The sequence below is a fragment of the Triticum aestivum genome, chromosome 5D (assembly GCF_018294505.1).
Source record: "Triticum aestivum cultivar Chinese Spring chromosome 5D, IWGSC CS RefSeq v2.1, whole genome shotgun sequence".
NCBI classification, from domain to species: domain Eukaryota; kingdom Viridiplantae; phylum Streptophyta; class Magnoliopsida; order Poales; family Poaceae; genus Triticum; species Triticum aestivum.
In genome coordinates, this window is record NC_057808.1 from 545826140 (window position 1) to 545846402 (window position 20263).

At 46.2% G+C, this 20263-nt stretch overlaps 2 protein-coding genes across 3 annotated transcripts; one reads left to right on the forward strand and one right to left on the reverse strand.

Moving 5' to 3' along the window:
* The first annotated feature begins 4260 nt into the window (after window positions 1–4260).
* LOC123126121 (uncharacterized) lies at window positions 4261–7056 on the forward strand. Of its 2 annotated transcripts, none has more exons than XM_044546514.1 (5): window positions 4261–4330; window positions 4417–4622; window positions 4716–5928; window positions 6138–6237; window positions 6745–7056. In XM_044546514.1, exons 1-4 carry the CDS (start codon window positions 4288–4290, stop codon window positions 6188–6190), a joined length of 1515 nt encoding a protein of 504 aa, XP_044402449.1. In that variant the 5' UTR covers window positions 4261–4287; the 3' UTR covers window positions 6191–6237; window positions 6745–7056. The 2 variants fall into 2 exon arrangements, with proteins under 2 accessions (XP_044402449.1, XP_044402450.1); XM_044546515.1 differs by having other exon boundaries at window positions 4262–4330; window positions 4420–4622.
* Window positions 7057–17038: 9982 nt separating this feature from the next.
* On the reverse strand, window positions 17039–19615 carry LOC123126122 (uncharacterized). Its single transcript, XM_044546517.1, has 3 exons — window positions 18342–19615; window positions 18091–18237; window positions 17039–17574 (listed from the first exon to the last, which is right to left on the reverse strand). Exons 1-3 carry the CDS (start codon window positions 19248–19250, stop codon window positions 17245–17247), a joined length of 1386 nt encoding a protein of 461 aa, XP_044402452.1. The 5' UTR covers window positions 19251–19615; the 3' UTR covers window positions 17039–17244.
* Between the last annotated feature and the right edge of the window lie 648 nt (window positions 19616–20263).

Below are 20263 nucleotides of genomic sequence, written 5' to 3' on the forward strand. Positions count from 1 at the left end.
CGGACGCCACGCGCTGTATCTCAGCCATTTTGTTTATGACAGAACCATGTGAAGTCAGGCTTTTAGCCGGACTTTGAGCGTTCGGGTTCATATCTAAGACTAAGGTGCATTCAGCTTCAGAAATACGTCCGACACCTTCACCGCTTGGAAGCAGCTCAACTCCTTCCTCTGCAACGTGGTTCAAGGTGATTTGCAGACGCCCTCGTCAACGCCAGCGAACACGATTAACACAGATGGGCTTTGCCACGTCAAGCAGGTTTGAGTTCAATACCGATTCATACGCTGGCCTGGAATATACATATAGCTTTTGTTTCGTGCAAAACCCTCGACACATCTTTGTTCCTCCCAGCCACCGAACCCATGGAAGCAGGGACGATCTCGCCGGCGGCCGCCGCTGCACTGCTTCTCCCGGACGACCTCCTCCTGGAGATCCTCCTCCGCCTCCCGCCAGAGCCCATCTACCTCTTTCGCGCCTCCTTTGTCTCCAAGCACTGGCGTGGCCTCGTCCACGACGCGGGCTTCCTCCGCCGCTTCCATGAGTTCCACGGAAAGACGCCACCGGTCCTTGGATTCTTCCACAACCAGCCACGGCCTCAACGGTTTGTCCCTGTCTCCGACGGTTTCACGCTCCCCACCGCCACGATGTCCCACAACCACTGGTGGATCCTCAACTGCCGCCACGGCCGCGCCCTCCTTTTTGACTGCGAGGAATTCGAAACGCTCCTCGTCTTGGACCTCGTGACCGGCGACAAGCGCTACCTTCCGCTCCCACCGGCCTATGAAGCTGACCGGCATTGGCACTACAATGGCACGGTTCTCCGCGCACCAACCCACGGCGACCGCCACCCTCGCCCGTTCCTTGTTGCGTTTGTGTTCAATAACCAGGCAGATTTCATCTCCGCCTGCGTGTACTCCTCCGAGACCGGCGTATCGATTCATGTTGTACCATATTCGTTAGTTCAGTTCCGGCCGCCAGCTCTGATTGGAAACAACCTCTACTTGTTGAGTCACAGTAGCATTATTGTGTTTGATTTGGATAACCATAGGTTGGATCAAATTGAGGATGTGCCATTTAGCGAGGAGACTATCATCATGCAAACAAAAGATGGACTTTTTGGTCTTGCCGGACTTGGTGAATTCAAGCTCCATCTGTGGTCAAGGGTAACTAGCACTGATGGGGTGGTATCCATGGTTTTAAATAGCCCGCTATAGCTCCGCTATAGCGTTTATAAGAGGTCCCGCGCTAAGAGTCTTTTGTTCAAACACTTGAGCAAACATTTAAAATAGCTCGCTATAGCTCCGCTATAGCACGCTATAGCATTTAGAAGAGGTCCGCCGCTAAGAGGCTTAGCGCGCTATTTAAAACTTTGGTGGTATCATGGACACATCATAGGGTCGTTGATCTGAAGAGACTTCTTGCAACAGAAGTAGTAGCGGCGGCACCTACGGTTCTAATGAAGCTGATCGGCTATGCTGAAGATGCTGATGTTATTTTCATTGGTGTGTATTGTAGCATCTACATGATCCATCTCAAGTCCATGCAGATTGAGGAGGCGTCGGCCAAGGTGCCCTACGTATATGTTTATCCTTACGCAAGTTTCTACACTCCTGCAGGTACTCCCATTATTTCTGCTGTCACAAAGTTCACTTAATCTTCCAAAGTGTATCTGCTTTGTAGATGCTTTCAAATATACGAGCCATATATTGTGCATTACAGTCACAGACGACATTTTCATGGAACTTCTTTTGAAAGAATTGCTTACTGAATGATGAGCCGGCCATTCAAATTTCAAACTTTGCACTCTACAGATTATAATTGCTACCCACATCGTCCCGCTGCTGATTTGTTTATCGACTTGTTCTTATCATAGGAATCACCACTTGTGCTGGAGATGATCAAGCTCAATTGTGAATGGCACTTGAGATGATTGTGATGTCATAACTGCTATCACCCCTTGTTCGTTCAAGAGGTGAAGCAACATTAGTATTATCTTTTAGTACATGTGCATATATTTGTAGAGTAACGGATCAACATTATCAGCATTCTTTCTATTATCTTTTAGTGCTATACAGAATGCAGTTTGAACGTATACTGATGCAGATTCTGTCCTATGTGCGCATCAACTATCCGCTAAATGTGATGTTAACTCGTGGCCGAAATAATCATTGTATGCTATCTTGATTTGTATACATGTTAATGAACTGCAATGGTGCTTTGTCAAATTTACATCACCATGAAGGCGTGAAATATTTGTTGTTAGAAGGGCCCGTTCAAGTCCCGTTGCCTGAAGTGGTTCATATATATGTGCCCTGAACAACATTGTGCTGAATTCACCAAGTTCTTTTACAAAGGAACTGATGATACAAAATAAATTAGCAAATTAAAATTATAGCTTCCTGTGCTTTCACTATGCAGTGCAAAAGACCAAATTTTCAGATATTCTTGAAGACATGTGATGTTTCTTTGTTTTCGAGAGAATTCTTCTTTTAAGGTACTGCACCATTTGACTTCAGATAGTAGCATGTTTCGTCATGGTTGATCATGAGCCACTAAACCAATTTTGTGAGGCTTCTCATTGAGACTCATTTGTTGGGCCAAAGCCGTCGGCTCTGGTTGGAACACACTCTACTGGGTGTTTGATAGCGATGAAATCATCGAGTTTGACTTGGACAATCATAGTTTTGGTCTAACTGAAAGGCTTCTGAATGAAGCGTGTTGCAGTTACCAAAGATGTATTGTCATCATGCCAACAGAGGATGGATGGCTTGGTATGGCGGGAGTCGAGGATTCAATCTCCTTCTATGGTCAAAGGTGTTGAGCATTGACGGGGTGGTAACATGGACACATCAAAGGGTCATAGATCTCAAGAAGTTTATTGCACTGGAAATTATTGTGTTTATTGAGTTTTGAACCCTGAACCTCTTGGTTGCAAGCTTATGCACCTAACCAGTTCACCCATCAGACCGATCAGATGGAAGAGACCAGGCACCCTCCTAAACATGGACCGAAAGTGAGTTGCAATTTAATTTCGCCAGCCAGGTCTTGAACTCAAGATCTCTTGACTCTGATACCATGTTCGAAGGGATTGGTGGAATAGATTGATTATATTATTTGAGCCTCGCCGCCCCGAGGTCCTCCCCGCCGTCGCCCCGACCTGCGCTCTATCGCTGCGTTGCCCCTTCGGGCCATAGCGCCGTGGCACGCGGTCTACTTCGCCGTCCATGAGCGTCGACTTCTGTGTGGCATGCGCCGCGCCGCCTCCCTAGGTGCCGGAACGCCACTGTCCGCGTCGGTCTTCGTCACGCTGTTGGGTTCTTCCTCGCCTACTTCGACCACCGCCGTCGCGCTCCTAACCTAGCGGCCGCTGCCGCCGCTCTTCTTCTAGGTCCACGGCGACTTCCTCGACACCGGCTACCCCAACTTGACATCGACCATGGCGTCCCTCGCACGACTACATCATCCTAGGCTCTCGGCTACCTCGACATCGGCACAAAGGGCTACCGCCTTGCTTAAGTAATCTCGTCGATTTTCGCTCAGCCACAACTTCCGTGATGCATCGACCGTTACGACTGGGGGGGGGGGGGGGGGGGGGGTCTGTCGGTTTACCTTCGGATTCTTCTCTAGTCTCACCGTCTGTATCGCTACCGTTGTGACTGGGGGAGGATGTTGAGTATCGTGATTAGATTGGAAACATATGAAACATATGATAGACTAGGAAGTATTCTAGCTTGTCTTGTACTTCAAAAAGATCATGTACTCGTATATATATGCCTACAAGGCTCAAGCAATATAACCAATCGATTCCACCAATCCCTTCTAACACTTTTTGATTTTGTTGTTACCAAGATGGGCTCAAAGTTTCCGTTGGGCTTGTCAGCTGGTGACTGAACACACCCGTGTTTTTTTTATCAGGCCCATCGTGTTCACGCGTGTGGGGTCTTGATTTGTATAACGAAATGGATTAAAAGCCACATGGAGATGGAGGGCGTGAGAGATGGTCAAACAAGATGAATAGCTAGCTCTCGTCAGCCTGCACACTATCTTTGCTTCTTTTATTATTTTCGATTTTGTGATGCGCGCTCAATAGTGCAGTTGTGTATATATAATACTCTATCATCATTTGAGTAGTCGGTGCAAATTGGCAATCATGCAGGCAAGTCAATGCTGCAGCTTCTAAACAAGCGTATCTGTAGATATGTTTACGTATTATATACTACTATTAGATATTATCTCATTCTCAAGCAAGCTCAAAAGGACTCTCGTCTCACCGGGGCAGGGCAAAGGGGATGGACTCCGATCAGACATCGCAACCGCCGCCGCCGCCGCAAGGTCTGTCATCTGTCTCTGTCTCTCTCTCCCATCGATTCCCAAGCCAATTCGATTGCTGACCAAGCCTGCCTGGAACTTGGTAGCAGCAGCAACACCAGATGCCGGCGGCGGTGAGAAGCAGCTGGCCTTGGAGGCGCCGCCACAGCCGGCGAGAGAGGACTACGTCCAGAATGCCGTCAAGTTCCTCTCCCACCCCGAGGTCAGGGGCTCTACTGTCGTCTACCGCCATTCCTTCCTCCAGAACAAGGGCCTCACCAATGATGAGATCGACGAGGCCTTCCGACGAGTGCGAGTACACAATATATCTCGATCCGCTTGTTCTTCTTCCGATCCCCAATCTCCATGCCTGTTCTAGCTACTTAACTTGATCTGCTCCACTCTGCAGGATCCACAGCTCACCACCGCTTCGCCTTCCACACACAACCTTGACCGATGTTACTACTACAAGGGAGTAACAAGAAACCGGATGAAACCGTTGACCTCCCACCCACCCGCGGACACACTTCCGCCCCCGGCACCCATGGACGAGCTCGCCATCGATCCGCCTCCTCCGCTCCCACTGGACGACATGCTCATGGAGATCTTCCTCCGCCTCCCACCGGAGCCCATTCACCTCTTCTGCGCCTCCTTTGTCTCCAAGCACTGGCGCGGCCTCATCCATGATGCCCGTTTCCTCCGCCGCTTCAGTGAGTTCCACGGCAAGACGCCTCCCATCCTCGGCTTCTTCACCAACGAGACACGCACACCCCTCTTCGCCCCCACCTCCGACGGCTTCACGCTCTCCACCTCCACCATGTCCCACAGGGACTGGTGGGTGCTCGACTGCCGCCGCGGCCGTGCCCTCGTGGACAACCTGCGCACGGGGACGCTCCTTGTCTGGGACCTCATGACCGGCCACAAGCGCTTCGTGACACTCCCCACGCAGGCCTGTCACGGGCAGTTAAGGTGCAGCGGCACGGTTCTCTGCGCCGCTGGCCATGCCGACCACGACTGTCATTCGTGCCCGTTCCTTGTGGCGTTCCTGAGGAGTGACTACACAGATTCCATCACCTCCGCCTGGCTCTACTCTTCCGAGACCGGCATTTGGGGTGAGATCACTTCAATTCATACACAAAATTCATATGTTTATGCAGAGCAGACGGCTCTGGTTGGAAACACACTCTACTACCTGTTGAATCATGGTGGGATCATTGGATTTGATTTCGATAAAAATAGCTTGGATTTAGTTGAGGCCGTGCCATATAGCTACTCTAAGATTATCATCATGCCAGCAGAGGATGGACTTCTTGGTTTGGCCGGAGTTGATGGATTTAGTCTCCATTTGTGGTCAAGGGTAGTAGCTAGCATTGATGGGGCAGTATCGTGGACACGTTGTAGGGTCATTGATCTGGAGAAGCTTATTGCGCCGGAAATACTGGCAGCGTGTATTGTGCCAGTGGAGCCAGCTGCCTATGCTGAAGATGCTCATGTGATCTTCATTTATGTGAACCATGGCATGCGCATGTACATGATACACCTCAGGTCCATGCGGATCGAGGAAGTGTCACGGAAAGGGGCCTGCCGGTCAGGTTTTCCTTACACAAGTTTCTACACTCCAGGTATTTCCATTGTTTTGATGTTGCATAGTTTACTTTAACCTCCCAAACTATATCTGTCTTGATGGTGCATATGGTGTACAATGTCTTGATCAGTTATTTAATTTTGTGCTACATGTGATTCCTTAACTGTTCATAGTCTTGCAGCAAAAGCTCTTCAGTTGTTTATTGCCCACAATTCCCATTGGTTTGTTGACTCATTCTTCTCACAGGAATCACCACTGGTGGTGGAGATGATCAAGCCGAACTGCTGAACATCAGTTGAGATGATTGTGATATTATGTCTATTGACACGCTTTGTTGGTTGAAGAGGTGATATGACATCCTCTGTTACTATGTTTCTATTGTTTTGTTGCAAGCAATCGATCGATATTCTCTGCAGTGGTAAAGAAACTGCAGTGCTGCGCACAATACAGCTAAAAGATAGAATAATGTGGCCTAGTTTGACCTTATTCGTCTTTTCACTTGGATCGATGAAACACTTCCTCCTGGAGGTGCGCAGTCATATGAGCTAGAGTCTGCATGAGAAAACACAATGAGAAAAATCAGTTAGGTTTCAGTTCAATCTTCACATATATGAAATCAACTGGCTACTAATCATGTTGAGCCAATAGTATAACTAGAAATCAAATGTTGCTCATGATTGTTTTACATGTTTTTTTTTCTTTATTCAGAAGAACAAAGAGACGAAAGAACAAGTTTAACTTGTAGAAACTGTTTTGCTAGTGCTGCTTGAACTTGCGGGTATTGTTTTGTCTGTATTTTAGCTCCTCATGGTAGCCGAAACCAGCTCCGCTCATGAGACTGCTTTCTGTGCAGGTTCTGTTCTTGGTTGCCGTGATGCAGGAACGACTTTCTCATGCTGGCGGGGCAGTAATATGTCGAGGGCTCAATGTGGCTGTCGACAAACTTCTACTCCTTGACTAATGTGTCGCTTGCCCTCAAGACGCGTGGAATTAATCACATGCTCTTGTTGTCTCCAATGATCTCTGTAGTCGTTGACCAACTGCAATGGTGCTTTGTAAAATGTAGTAATGTACGTCATCCTCTGAAGTATTGCCCATTTGTATCTTTAATAATGCTTCCTAGCACATTCATGCTTAACCAGCCCGTTAGGTTTTTCTTCAGATATTTCTATGGCTTGTGTGCTATGATCCCCCGTAAAAAAAAAGTGACATTCTGTTCTCTCTTTTCTTTTGGTACTAAGGCCACATGTTGTGTCATGCGTTAAGTTGAACTCTGCTAGCGTGATGGCATGACAGTATGGCAGCTGCTATTCGCCATACCTGGGAAGTACTACTGATTAATTCTAGCTTTAGAAGGATATATGTTTCTTGCCGGCACAGAGTAGAGTAGAAAGCAAAAATCTTCAGATATTCTTGAGGATTCAGACTTGTGAACCACACGATGTCTTTCTGTAAGAGAGAAGTAATGTTTCAGGCTTTTAGCCTGAGAGTTTTCGTCCAACTTCTGTTTGAACCATTATCAAACCAAAGCTACATGTCCACTTTATGCAATTTATATACAAGATCAGGTGTTAATATTATTGCCGGCTAATTAACTGCATTCAGGTTCAGTTCAGCTATATATGTGTTTGTTCCGCTAAATTTCTGATGCTAAGCTACCAACATAAATAGGAAATCAGTTCCTAGGGCTAATTACAAATGGATTTAACCATGTTTCCGCATGTTTTCCTTCCCTAATCCTAAGCGACTAGGGCAAACTCTCCTCTCCAGGCTTTACCGGCGAGCCTGTGGATTTGCCTCCCCATTGCCCACCGTTCCGGCGGCCGTTGGCGGGGAGAGGAATCACGGTGTCTTTCCTCCTAGGAGTAAAATTTGGTGTAGCCTTCATCTTGTGTTTAAGAAGTTAGGGGGCAGGAAAAAACTCTCGAGATGGAAAGAATTAACTGCCCCCGCGTCGTCCGCTCGGGCGGCGACTAGATCCGTTTTCTCCGGCAGTTTTCCTTGGGTTCTCTCCTCGCCGCCGCCGGTTGGCGCCGTCTGGCTCGCCCGCGTGGCTGACGACGGCAGTTGCGTTCCTTCCTCCTGGAAGGTTGGGCGGCATGTGGGCATGTGGCGAGGTGCAGGCAGCGGCCGGATGCTGTGAAGGTCGGAGTTGCAGCGATGGCGGCGCTCCACGCGTAGCTGGATCCGAAGGAAGGATGGCTGTAGGTGGCCATGGCCAGATCGGCACTATGCTGCTTGCCGCCACCAGCCCATCATTCATGGGCACGCCATATTTCAATGGAAGTAGCCACTCGGTGCGCTGTTAATTCCTTGGGAAGAGCGTGGGAACTGATCCTCTCTTCCCCGCCATGGAGTGGAGGTTGAGGCGGTGGCCATGCGCAGTTGTCGCGGCTGTCGCCCACGTCTTCACTAGGAAGCGCGGTCATGGTGGTCTTTTGCTCTGGCTCGGGCGAAAAGTCGGGTGGCAACATAATTCTGGCCAACATACTGCTCATCATCGGCCGGACAGTAGTCACCTGAGAAGCTTCAAACTGTATGATCTGCGCCAACAAGTGAGGACAATGGAGCTAGTGGAAGAGAGCAGTGTTGTCGTCTCATGCAGATCAGCCTTGGCTGCCACTTGTGAGGATGGTGCAGGGCCTCCGAAGTTTCCTAAACTCTGGATTTGGCAATGCAGCAATCTGTCCTCCCCGTCAAAGACTTCTTCGGGTTGCGCGAGTGGCTCTTGTAGAGTCTCGTCAGCCAACCTATGCAAACATGGTCATCGCTTGTCATGGGGACCGTGCGCATATGCGACTATTGGGATGGAGGCAAGTGGACGAGACAACATAATTTGACTTTGATTGGGTGGTACTTCTCGAGTAACCACTCTTGAGCTCTGGGGTGAAAACTCTAGTCTGGACCTAGTTGTTTATGCCTAGCAAATGACGACATTCTTGCGTAGTAACCATGATGATGGAATTGCTCGGAGTTTGCTAGGATTGGATCTTCAGGGTGAAAACCCAAGATCCGACCTTCCGTGGTTGGATCCAGCGACGGCGTCGCTTCTATGTCGTTCCCTTTCGGGAGGCACATTTTTTGGAGAACCCTTCTCATACTCCTTGTGTTGTCAAATTTTTGTTGGCGCGCTTGGTCACTGTTGTTCATCGTCAATCGCCGTTCTCATTGCTTCTTTTTTTTCCTTTTCCATCCGCCTAGGCATAGCTTTGGTCTTATATGACTTTGCTCTTTGTCGGCGTGATCTTGTGTGTGTGTGTGTGTTGTGTTGGCTATGTGCATCCTAATTATGCAGAGGTCAGGTGTGTACTCATTATATTTGTATCCCTCGATGCTATGCTATGAGTCAATAGAGAACACCCTTTATCGAAAAAGAAGTTAAGGGGCATGTATCTCCGTATTTGAGAGCACATGATATGCCAATGGGTCCTTGTATAGTGAAGGTTTAATTATCTGATTAATTGGCATTCATTGTTTCTGATTAATTGTACTAATTATTTTCTCAATTAATTGTATAGTACTAATTTTAGCTGTCATATATTCATACAGCCCAATGGAGGATAATTTGGGCACCTTATTAAGAAGACATTTTGAGCATATGCCACACTTATCATGTGGAGGGGTGTGACAGTTGAGGCAATTCATATACCACATGGAACATGTGTGATATGTAAAATATATCGAGAAAGCTAAGTACCTGCCGACTGGTGGTTAGCGACAGGCACGCACACTTCCGTCATCGACTTTGACTATACCCGGTGACCATCTCAGCCAGCCGCATGTTTATGTTTGGAGGTCGGCTAATTTTGTAGATACTTGATTACCGCGAGTAGGCCACTGCTATAGTGCAACCCTCCATCTATAGTGCAGATATGGCGAACATAATTTATCATTTTTTCCCTCTCCAAATCCTTTTGTTCACCAGATCCGATTTTCTTGCTCTCCTCCCGATCCATTTTTCCCCTCTCCAGATCTTTTTTCGTTCGAGATTTTTTCATGCAAAAATTGGTGTGAACAAGAGAGGATTCGATCCTTGCAGCACTAGTGAGCCAACTCAACTAGCCTACCACCTAACCTACGATCCCTTTCTTGAACAAAAGAAAGTAAATGGGCTATTTAACATGTCTCCTCTACTACGTATGCATAAAAACGAGTTAATTTAGTGTTCGATTTTTTCCGCGCTTAGGTACCCCATTCCTGCTAACTTTACCGACCGGGGGGGGGGGGATGAAATATCCTCCGTTAACTTTCGTGTAAATAACATGGTAACTCAAAATTCATAGACCTGATAACTTATGTACCCCGATCCTAAAAACTTTGTCGGCGAGGGTGGGGGTGGGGGAGTTGTTGAAACATACCACGGTAACTTCTGTGCAAATAACATGATAACTCAAACATGACTACCCCGGTCTTGATAACTTGGTCGGCGAGGATGGGGGTGGGGCAAGTCGCTGAAACATGCCATGGTCACTTCTGTGCAAATAACATGATAACTCAAACATGGCGGACCTGATAACTTATGTACCCCGGTCCTGATAACTTGGTCGGCGAGGATGGGGTGGGGCAAGTCGCTGAAACATGCCACGGTAACTTCTGTGCAAATAATATGATAACTCATACATGGTAGACCTGATAACTTTGTCGGAGGGGTCGGGGTGGGGGTGTCGTTGAAACGTACGACGGTAACTTCTATGCAAATAACATGATAACTCACACATCGTAAACATGATAAATTATCTACCAGTCCTGGTAACTTTGTCGGAGGGGCCGAAGTGGGGGAGTCGTTGAAACAAACATACCACGATAACTTCTATGCAAATAATATGATAACTAACACATCATAGACATTAAATTATGTACCCGGTCCTGGTAACTTTGTCGGTGGGGTTGGGGTTGGGGGCGAGTCATTGAAACATACCACGGTAATTTCTATGCAAATAACATGATAAGTCACACATCATAGAAATGATAAATTATGTACCCAATCCTGATAACTTTATCGGCGGGGATAGGGTGGGAGGAGTTGTTGAATCATACCACGATAACTCTTATGCAAATAACATGATAACTCACACATCGCAGACTTGATAATTTATGTACCCGACCCTGGTAAATGTGGCGACTGTGGGGAGGGGTGGGAGGGGGGCAACCCCGGTAATTTATATGTAAATAGCTTGTTAATAGACACATACTAAGCTGATAACTCACATACAAACGCCATTATAATTTTTTGACCTGAATTTTTTTGTTGAAAAATATACACCCGGTAATTTCTATGTAAAAAGCATGATAATGTATACATCACAGATTTGATAACTAATATCTTACATTTTAAACACCATGGTATCTTTCATCCAAGGGAAAAAAGTTTTTTAAACATTTTCATCGGTAATTTATGTGTTAAATTACCATACTTCCTCATGCCTTAACCTTCTCGTACTGTAGTTATCAGCCTTATCATGGTATAGTTATCATGTTGCTCATACCATAGTTATCACGCTGGTCATGCCAAAGTTAGCAAGCCAAACTTTATTTTTTTTCTCATATGGCAGAAATAAGAAAGGTACAAATAACATTGTTTATCTACAATAGACAACAACAAAAGGTGGCTTAGTTGGTTATTAGGCTCAATAGGTATTGCATAGACCTAGGTTTGAATCCTCTTTCAAGCACTTTTATTTTATTTTCATATTATGCGGTGAAAAACCAGAAAAACCCGCCAGCGATTTACCACGGTTTTTGAGAGAAGAAAAAAAAAATCAGTGAAAAGCGAGTGTGGGAAGATAGTGAAGCACAGTCCAAAATATATTTATATGGCCGGTTTGGATGAAAGTCTATGGGCCACCGCCTCGACTGATGGCTAGGCATCCCACACAGTGATAATACTTTGTCTAGCTGCTGGGAAAATAAACACAACTCGGCCTCAACGTGATCAAGTCATATTCGTATGACGTGCATGTGTTATATATGTGCGCACACCTCTTTGGCGGACGGAATTGCAGGCAGAACACAGCTGCAGCGGTGTGGCAATCGTCATCGAGGAAAGACTTGGCTGCACCGGAGGATGTTGTGTTGGCGTGATTGCGCTACCACCAGCATGACATGGCGTATCCTTGCAGGAAGCCAAAAAATGAGATTGGGTGGCCTTGTCACGGTAACATATACAGTTCAGAGCTTGAAGTGTTTGTCGGAATAAATATAGTATAGTCCTCGTCTGCACTGCAGAGGACGTTGCTCTTGTTCGTGAGCGCGCAAGGGACGCGGCTGGCGGTAAGCAGATGACGGCACACGCATTGGCACCGTCATTGGAGGCAAATTTGACAATTTTGATTTGTGGATGAAATCATTTCACAAAATGAACTGCTCCTAAAAAAATTTCACTCAGCTGACCCTTTTTAGTGGCGCCCGACACGAAGGCGCCACACTACACTGTGCAACGCCTCACAGATAGGCGCTACACACCTGGCCAGCGTCGCACCCCGAACTGCCTAAAAATTACTAAGTCAAGATCAAAGCCAGATCCAATTTATTGAAACCCTAACTGCAAGCTCCAACTACAGCTGTACAAGAGGCAGAATCCTCACCCAACTGAACTCTGATGGTCGCCGGGGCAGAGAGTGGAGAAGCCTGAGGCGAGGAATTTGGGAGCGATCCTCGAAGACTCATTTTTTCAAACTCGTTCTCGAAGACGCGTTTGTTTCGCGAGAGGAGGAGAAACCAGAGTGTTTGTGTTCTGTTTTGGAGGCCTTCTACAAATTTTATCGGATGGATGCACGGGGTGTTTTCGCTAAAATGCAAGTTAAGTAACTCGGGTCATTCTTATCCTTAGATTCCATATCGGACGGTCCAAATGGCACAAAGGCAGGCACACCATCACCACCAACTGGCTTTTTTAAGGAGTAGACATATAAAATATATAGACCTATGTCTATTAATTTTTTAACACTAATGATCGTTATCACGGGCGGTTGGCAGCTACTGCAGCCAATGCACTTGATCTCCGGTTGGAATCCGAAATCCATATATTTATCTTTGTTTTTTCTTTCCATCTTCTGCTGACACATGGAACCCATCCACATGTGCTTCCGGCCATCCCGGACCTTTTTGCGCCACATAGGAAATCCCGGTTTGGATAGAACCGCAAGGTTAAAAGCAAACCGGATTAGAGAGGACAGGGTACATATTTCTGGGATTCGGAGGTGAGGGTTCATTCTTGAGGGACTTATAACTTCAAGGTCTAAATCATACTTCACTTCATTTGATTAGCTTTTGGTCTAGCTAGCTAAAAAACATTCCATTGAAATAAAATACAAATGTGATGAAGTGCGCGGGGAGGAGGGGGGCAATAGCCCCCTGCACATAATGTATTAGTGTTGGTATTTTGTTCTGCAAATCAGAACTTACCTTTCTTTTAATCATTGTTTTGTTAGATAGCTCATCATTGACCCCAAATGGTCAAATTTTGTCTTTCTTATCTATGTATATCCAAGAAGACATAACCCGTATGTCATCCAGTTCTAGGTCAGGAGCAACGCATTGGCACAGCAGAGCGCTCCCGTGCTAACTCCAGGCCTCATGCTACCTCATACCTCAGGCAGGTGGTTGCCTGGTGTTTGCCGACGCAGAACTGCCTGAAGGTGGGGTCGATGATGACACCCAACACGGTAGGGGTGGGCATAAAATTCTTCGAACCAAAGACCGAACCGATACTGAAACCAAAAAAACCGAATTTTTGGTTTCTGTCGCTGTTACAGTAAATTTGGTTTTCTAGTATACTAACCGAATTTAATGTGGATTGTCTTGGCATGGTGATTGGGGATAGGGCTGGTGGCGGCAATATACCTGAGCGAGGTGAGGTTGGGGGAGGAGGCATCGGTGAATTGGTGTAGATCAGTACAGGGGCGGAACATCGGTCGGCCTTCAGCTCGAGCTCGCCCCGGGAGGTGGAGGAGGAATTGGTGTTCTGGGATGTAGGGTTGTGAGAATGGGAGGACTGAGAGCATGGGAGGCAAACCTGAGAGTGTAGGGGTGTGTGCTCGATCGGTGGGTGATTGCAGTGAAAGCCGGCGCCGTTGGTTCTTTGGAGACATGGGGGGGGGGGGATCTTCGACGAGGTGGTGGCAAGGGAATGGGTGGAGCACCTTGGACGAAGCACGGCGAGGCGGCGGCAGGAAAATGGGCAGCACGCAAGGGAAGTGAGGAAGGATGGCTAGGCGGCGGATGTCGTTCTTCTTCTTCTCCTCCTCCCGTCTTTGTCGATGAGATTGAGCGAGAGCTTCAATATGTTGAGCCAGTTTTGCCCTCTTGCCGCGCGCGAGAATATTTCCTCTGGTGGAGTAGCAACCACATAGTGGAGGTGGCTGATGAGTTTCTGTTTTGGACTATCATGCATGTATGGGTGTGACCAAGAGACGTTGTGAAAAGGACCTAAAGTAGTTGTTCTAAGCCCGAGCTCATGTGAGCTCGGTAAACAGTAAAATTAACAATAATTGTTATTTTATAAAAACTCTAATTTTTTTGTGTGAAACATTGACAAAATGTTTGTTGGCTTGCAAAATTTCATCACCATATGACATTCGTGCAAATCATGGCCAAAAAAAAATCAATGCCCCAAAATGTTATTTTCAAACAAATTGGAGCATCGATTTTGTTATTTTCCACGATTTTCATGAATGTCATATGATGTTGAAATTTTGCAAGCCAACAAACATTTGTCAATGTTTCACACACCAAAAAATTCATAATTTTTTGAATTTCTTTTCATGTTTTTTGATTTTACTGAGCTCGGGAGTAGAACATTCGCGTTCCCTAAAGTGGGGGAAAGTACGTGTAGGACGTATCCCACACAACTCTGGAGAAATTGAGGGAATGAGCTAGCTCTGCGGTATCCACTACATCGATCAATGATTGATTAATCTTACATTGGACACAACATGAGTATGAATGCACAGATGCAGGGCCCAAAATTCTGAATTACTGTGCGTGGAGCACACTCTCACTTTATTGTATAATTTCAAGTCTGTTTTATTTTGTACAATATTTATGCAAATATCAAATACCAATGCTAAAAACGTAATGGGGTAGTAAAGCAATAAACTAACCTCATGTTCAACCTCTACAGCATTATCATCACAAACATCATTGACATTAACATCTGCAGTTCGATTTTCAGAATCAAGTTGAGAGTCTCTCACAAAGTATCTATCAAGTACACTAGTTTGAGATTTAGCCTCAACTTTCGGTCTTTGTTTCTTCTTACGCTCTTCAGCACCAGAATTATACTTCCTAATTCTAGTAGTCATGATGAAGATTCAGGAAGAAAACCTAACAGAATGCAGGTGATCAAATGAAATGTAATTAGTTTCGAATAGCAAGGATTACCGGATGAGTAGATCATTCAAATACAAGAACATAAATTGAAAAGAAAACCTTGCTCTTGGAGATTAAAACATAATCGGTAGTCCAAGCGTGGGGGTGTTCCTGAATCCTGATTGAAGCAACGAACGGCACTGCGGTCCGTGGCTGTTGCGTCCTCGGGCAGCAATCTGATCAGCCGATGGGATCGGACTGGAGGCAACTGCGGCGACACCATTAAGTAGAAGGAAAAAGTCCAAAACAAACCTTGAATTTCTAGGTGAAAGCTAAATCAAACCTTGAACTCCCAATCCCTGAAATCAGCACACCAAACTCTCTAATCCCGGTCTATTTTGAACCTTGAGAGGATTTAGCTCGTATTTGTTGAACTGGGCCGGCCCAGTAGCGTAGTCGCTCGCGGCGCTCTGCTCTAGTTTTTCTGTTTTATTCACACATGTCTAATTTTACTCAGCACCCAATGTACATTTTTAAGGCACACATGAAATATTTTTTGATAAACTTGGACATTTTAAAATACATTTCGTACATTCTAAAAAATACATGTTTAAAAAAAATCTTAATACATGGTAATATTATTCCAAATAGACATTTTACATTTTCTTAATGCCAATAAGCATTTTATAAAACTACACGAACATTCTTTTCATTGTTCAACATTTTAAAATTGTATACACTTTTTCAAACACATGTGACGTATATATTCTGTTAAGGGCGCGACACATTTTCTTACAACACGCAAACACTTTTTTTTACATTGTACACACTTTTTCTTAAAATCGCATGAACACATTTTTGAAACTCGTGAACATTCTTGAACCGTTACATTTTTTTGAATGTACGAATTTGTTTTTGAACCACACGAATATTATTTTACACTGTATAAACCTTTGTTTGAAATGGCCCGTACATTATTTAAAACTCGTGATATTTTTTAGATGTCATAATTTTTTTATCACACCTTTTTTCAGATTTCAAAATTTGTTCCTATTTTTAAAATATTCAAAAAGCTTTCGCACTTTAAAATTATGTTCAGTTTCAGAAAATGTTTATGTTTCAAAAAGTGTTCTGACTTTAATTTTTTGTTCAGGTTTCAGAAAGTGTTCGAACTTGAAATTTTTGTTCCGGTTTAAAAAAATGTTTATGTTTTAAAAAGTGTTTGCTTTTTTCAAAATTGATTGTTTTTTAAAAAAATATTGGTTCTTCAAAAGGATTCAGAATTTTCAAAAAGTTCTACCACTTTATAAAATGTTAGGGGATTTCAGAAAAGAATACGTTTTCAATACTTCTTTGCCCCTGAAGAATGTTTCCAAAGTTCAACACTTGGGTTCTACTTATGTTTTGTGTAGTGGCTAGCAGAATGAGGTCAACCCTGCCAGATCCTAAGTTCGACTGCACGGAAGTCATCTTTGATTTGGAATTATTACATCACGCGTTAAGAAAAAGAAAGAACTTTTACGCCGCGTGTTAAAAAAAACTCGCTTCCTATCTGGTGGGCCGGCCCAGTGAGCAGCAGACAATCTCGGATTTGAGCTGCCACATGGACAATTTCTGTTTGGAAAAGCCCTCAAGGTTTAAAATAGACCGGAATGTGCTGATTTTAGGGCTTTAAAGTTTAAGGTTTGATTTGGCTTTCGTCTAAAAGTTCAGGGTTTGTTTTGGACTTTTCCCTTCTGAAAAGGGAGAGCCTCAACAAGTCAAAGAGTTTCAGTGATGCCCCCAGCAGATACAAAACAGCATGCAGTAGGTGCACACCAATCAAGTACAACAAGTCATGGCAGGCAATTTTTCGGTAAATTCAAAGAGAGAAACATGCATCCAGAATTCCAGATTGCAGCACACAAATAATTCAGCTACTACATTGCGAGGTTCACACGAACCAAGTATCCTAAGGCCTTTGACAACTAGAATTAAAATTACGACTGAAGGCGTGCAAAAGCCTGTGAGCGCTATGAGACCCATCATTCCTTCACCATATCTTTCAGCGCATTATTATCTCCACGGACGAGGAGGATTCATGGGCAAGTTCCTCCTTAACCCGACGTCTGCTTGCTTCATCCACCTGGGATTTTATTTCACAGTCGGTGCAGTCCTCGCATGGGGGTTCTCCAAGCAGCACGATTTTCTTCAACCCCACAGCTCGTTCCATGACTAGCCTTATATAATTTGTGACCTTGCCTTCCTCCTCGAGCCCTTGAATCTCCAGCCATTTCAAGTTGAAGTGCTTGAAACCATTGGATGGTCCCCACACCACGTTCGTCTTCTCCGCACCTTCCTCGGACACTTTGGCGCATGGTCGAGCTCGAGATAACTTCATGCAAGGACATAGAAAATAAATACGGCGTGTTAATTAAACTTGACACCAACGCATACAGGACGATGTAATAACAATTGATATTAAATATATCTACCATTTATAAATTAGCAACATACTCAATATTAGTATCTAAGTTTGGACGAACTTGCATGAACTAAATCATAGGCCAAGTAAGACATGCGAATATGCTTCAGTTACTCTAAAATGAGGTACGATCTAACATGATATTTTTCCGTCTTGCATGGACATTGTCCCTCTGCAAATCTTAAATGGAGCATCAGAACTACCGTTGGCATTTCACTATAGTTCATATACAATAATAATATCCATGTGTTCAATATATCCCAATTACTATGCGACCTGTATGCACTACTTGCAAGATTTGTGATAGATTAGAGTTGGTGAGTGTTTGTAAATCAGATTAGCTTTGCTGGTGTATTGTTAAAGCTGGTTGTTCGAAAACCCGTCATACTAGACAAATTACAAAAGAAGGTAGAGTAACAGAGTTACATGAAACTTCTGCAGGGCAGGTGCAGCTTCAAGGATAAACAGGGTCCAGCTCAGATCACACTCAGGAAAGATACAGAAAAGCCCCACATCCGTTAGGTTGCTGAATATAACAGCGAGCTGGTTCGGTTGTTCCGGCTGAATCCAAATCTGCAAGAAGAAAAGGAACACAAATATACAACTGAAATTGGTAGAGAAGAACATATGATCTGTGCGTAGAAGAAATTTATATGGGACAAAGAAATTAGCTTTACCATTTGGTGGCAAAAATTGAGATGCAATTTCGACAAGTTCGTTGCACTCCTTGACAAGCACTTGCTCAGCAGGAATGGCGCCTTCCACACCTTGGGCTGACGAGTGAGGCTGACTTCGCAAAGCTCGGGAACATAGCCGAAGCGAACCGGAGGGTTCTTCAAGGACCAGTGGCAGTTCACTTTACTGAGCTTGGGGACAGAGATGAGCTCGATCCTCCTGCACACAAAGTGGATGAACTCGAGCTCCTGGAGCCCAGAAAACGGTGTGTCAATCTTGAGGACAGAGTGGCGATGAACTAGTCTGCAGGATATCAGTGTGAGGCACTTGAGCTTATCGCAAGCTCTAATGAGGTCGTTGACGTCTGAGTCCCCGAAAGCAAGGCCCTTGAGGGATAGCCTTGTGAGGCACCGGAAAGCATCCTGGTAGGCACGGGAGAAGGACATCAATTGCTGCCCGAACTCGGCGAGCTGCGAGGGAGTGTATTCCCCGGGCAGCAGGGATATCAGAAATTCGAGGGATTCGGTCCTGCCGCAGCTGAGGACGTCCTCAACGGTGCGGCCGATGGAGCTCAGGTGAGGGGCCGAAGGGTAGAAGCAGAGGCGGAGGTCCTTGATGGCATAGCTGCGCTGGCATTCGCAGTGGCGCTCGGCCGGAGGGCACACGGAGAGTAAAGCGGCCGCGAACGCGTCCATGGTCTCGGCCAGCGTGGCGCGGCGGAAGTGGCGGATGCCGAGCGCCACGAGCGAGAGCTGGTGAGGGAGGTGCCGCCACCGCGTTGAGACTGCGCCGGCGCGGACGGCGTCGCGCAGGGCGAGGCGCTCGAGCGTCCGGAGGAGGAGTTCGTCGGGGAGCGCGCTGATTCTGTCCTCACCTCGGCCGACGTTGAGCTTCAGCGGCGGCGATTCCATGGTCGGGATTCGGAGGCCGATGGATGGAGAGGCGCGCTCGACGCGGCGGCCTCCTAAGCTCGGCTTCTCACCCCCGGCGTGCGGGCCGTCGGTCTGGACTGCACGGGGAGCGGCACATCCACCACGCGGCCAGATCGATGGATCCTCCTCCTCCTCGTCGACTCCCCCTCCGGCGTGCTGCTGGCGTGCTGCTAGTGGCTCAGAAGCATGGTTAGCTTCGATTTGGTGGTTGCTTGGATCATGGGTGCATTGGATTGGATTGAAGTGTATTTGTGCGGCACTGGATTCCTCTCGGCTGCTGGACTGGCGTGAGAGAAGCGAGGAGCACGGGAGGGTAGCAGACTGAAAACTTCGGAGGCAGTTGGGCTGGTGTCGTCCTGGTTTTCCCGGTGGCGAGCATGCATGGCCGATGCTCTCGGTGGTGGTCGGCAACGAGGTTCCTGGCCAGACGCGTGGTTGGCACTCTTTGTCGTCGTGGCAGTTCGACTCGAAGCTTTTGACGCGTGTTGATGTTGATCTACACGTGTATCTTCGGGGCCTGATTGTTATTTTTCCTTTATTTAAGGTCTGTGGTGTAATTCGAACGGTAATATCAAACCTCTTGGCTTCTGCTTTTTTTGGGTTAACCAAGTTTTATTGCTCAAAATCTACATGGCGTGAGATACATGACGTATCATGCAGTAGACAACCAAACATGCCGGCCCTGATTCAATGAGTGAGAAAGCTTAGCTAACCTATCTGCATATGCAATGGCGTAGGCAGGATATCTCCACGCCCCGGGCCAGCCTCTTTCGCACAGTGTATACTGCAGCTATGGTCACTAGTAGAAAAAGGGCCTATTGTCCCGGTTGGTAAGGGCCTTTTGTCCCGGTTTTTGAACCGGGACTAAAGGGTCGTTACTAATGCCCTAACCCTTTAGTCCCGGTTCTTACACGAACCGGGACAGATGGGCCTCCACGTGGCCGGTGCGGCGAGTCCGGGCAGGAGGGCCTTTGGTCCCGGTTGGTGCCACT

Excerpts from the sequence above, each read along its gene's own strand:
- LOC123126121 (XM_044546514.1), top strand. The coding sequence starts at position 4,288 with ATGGACTCCGATCAGACATCGCAACCGCCGCCGCCGCCGCAAG. Across the intron at positions 4,331-4,416 it reads ACCGCCGCCGCCGCCGCAAG|CAGCAACACCAGATGCCGGC; the intron begins GTCTGTCATCTG and ends ACTTGGTAGCAG. Across the intron at positions 4,623-4,715 it reads AGGCCTTCCGACGAGTGCGA|GATCCACAGCTCACCACCGC; the intron begins GTACACAATATA and ends TCCACTCTGCAG.
- LOC123126122 (XM_044546517.1), bottom strand. The coding sequence starts at position 19,250 with ATGGAATCGCCGCCGCTGAAGCTCAACGTCGGCCGAGGTGAGGACAGA. Across the intron at positions 18,238-18,341 it reads TCAATTTTTGCCACCAAATG|ATTTGGATTCAGCCGGAACA; the intron begins GTAAAGCTAATT and ends TTCTTCTTGCAG. Across the intron at positions 17,575-18,090 it reads CTGCCCTGCAGAAGTTTCAT|TTATCTCGAGCTCGACCATG; the intron begins GTAACTCTGTTA and ends CCTTGCATGAAG.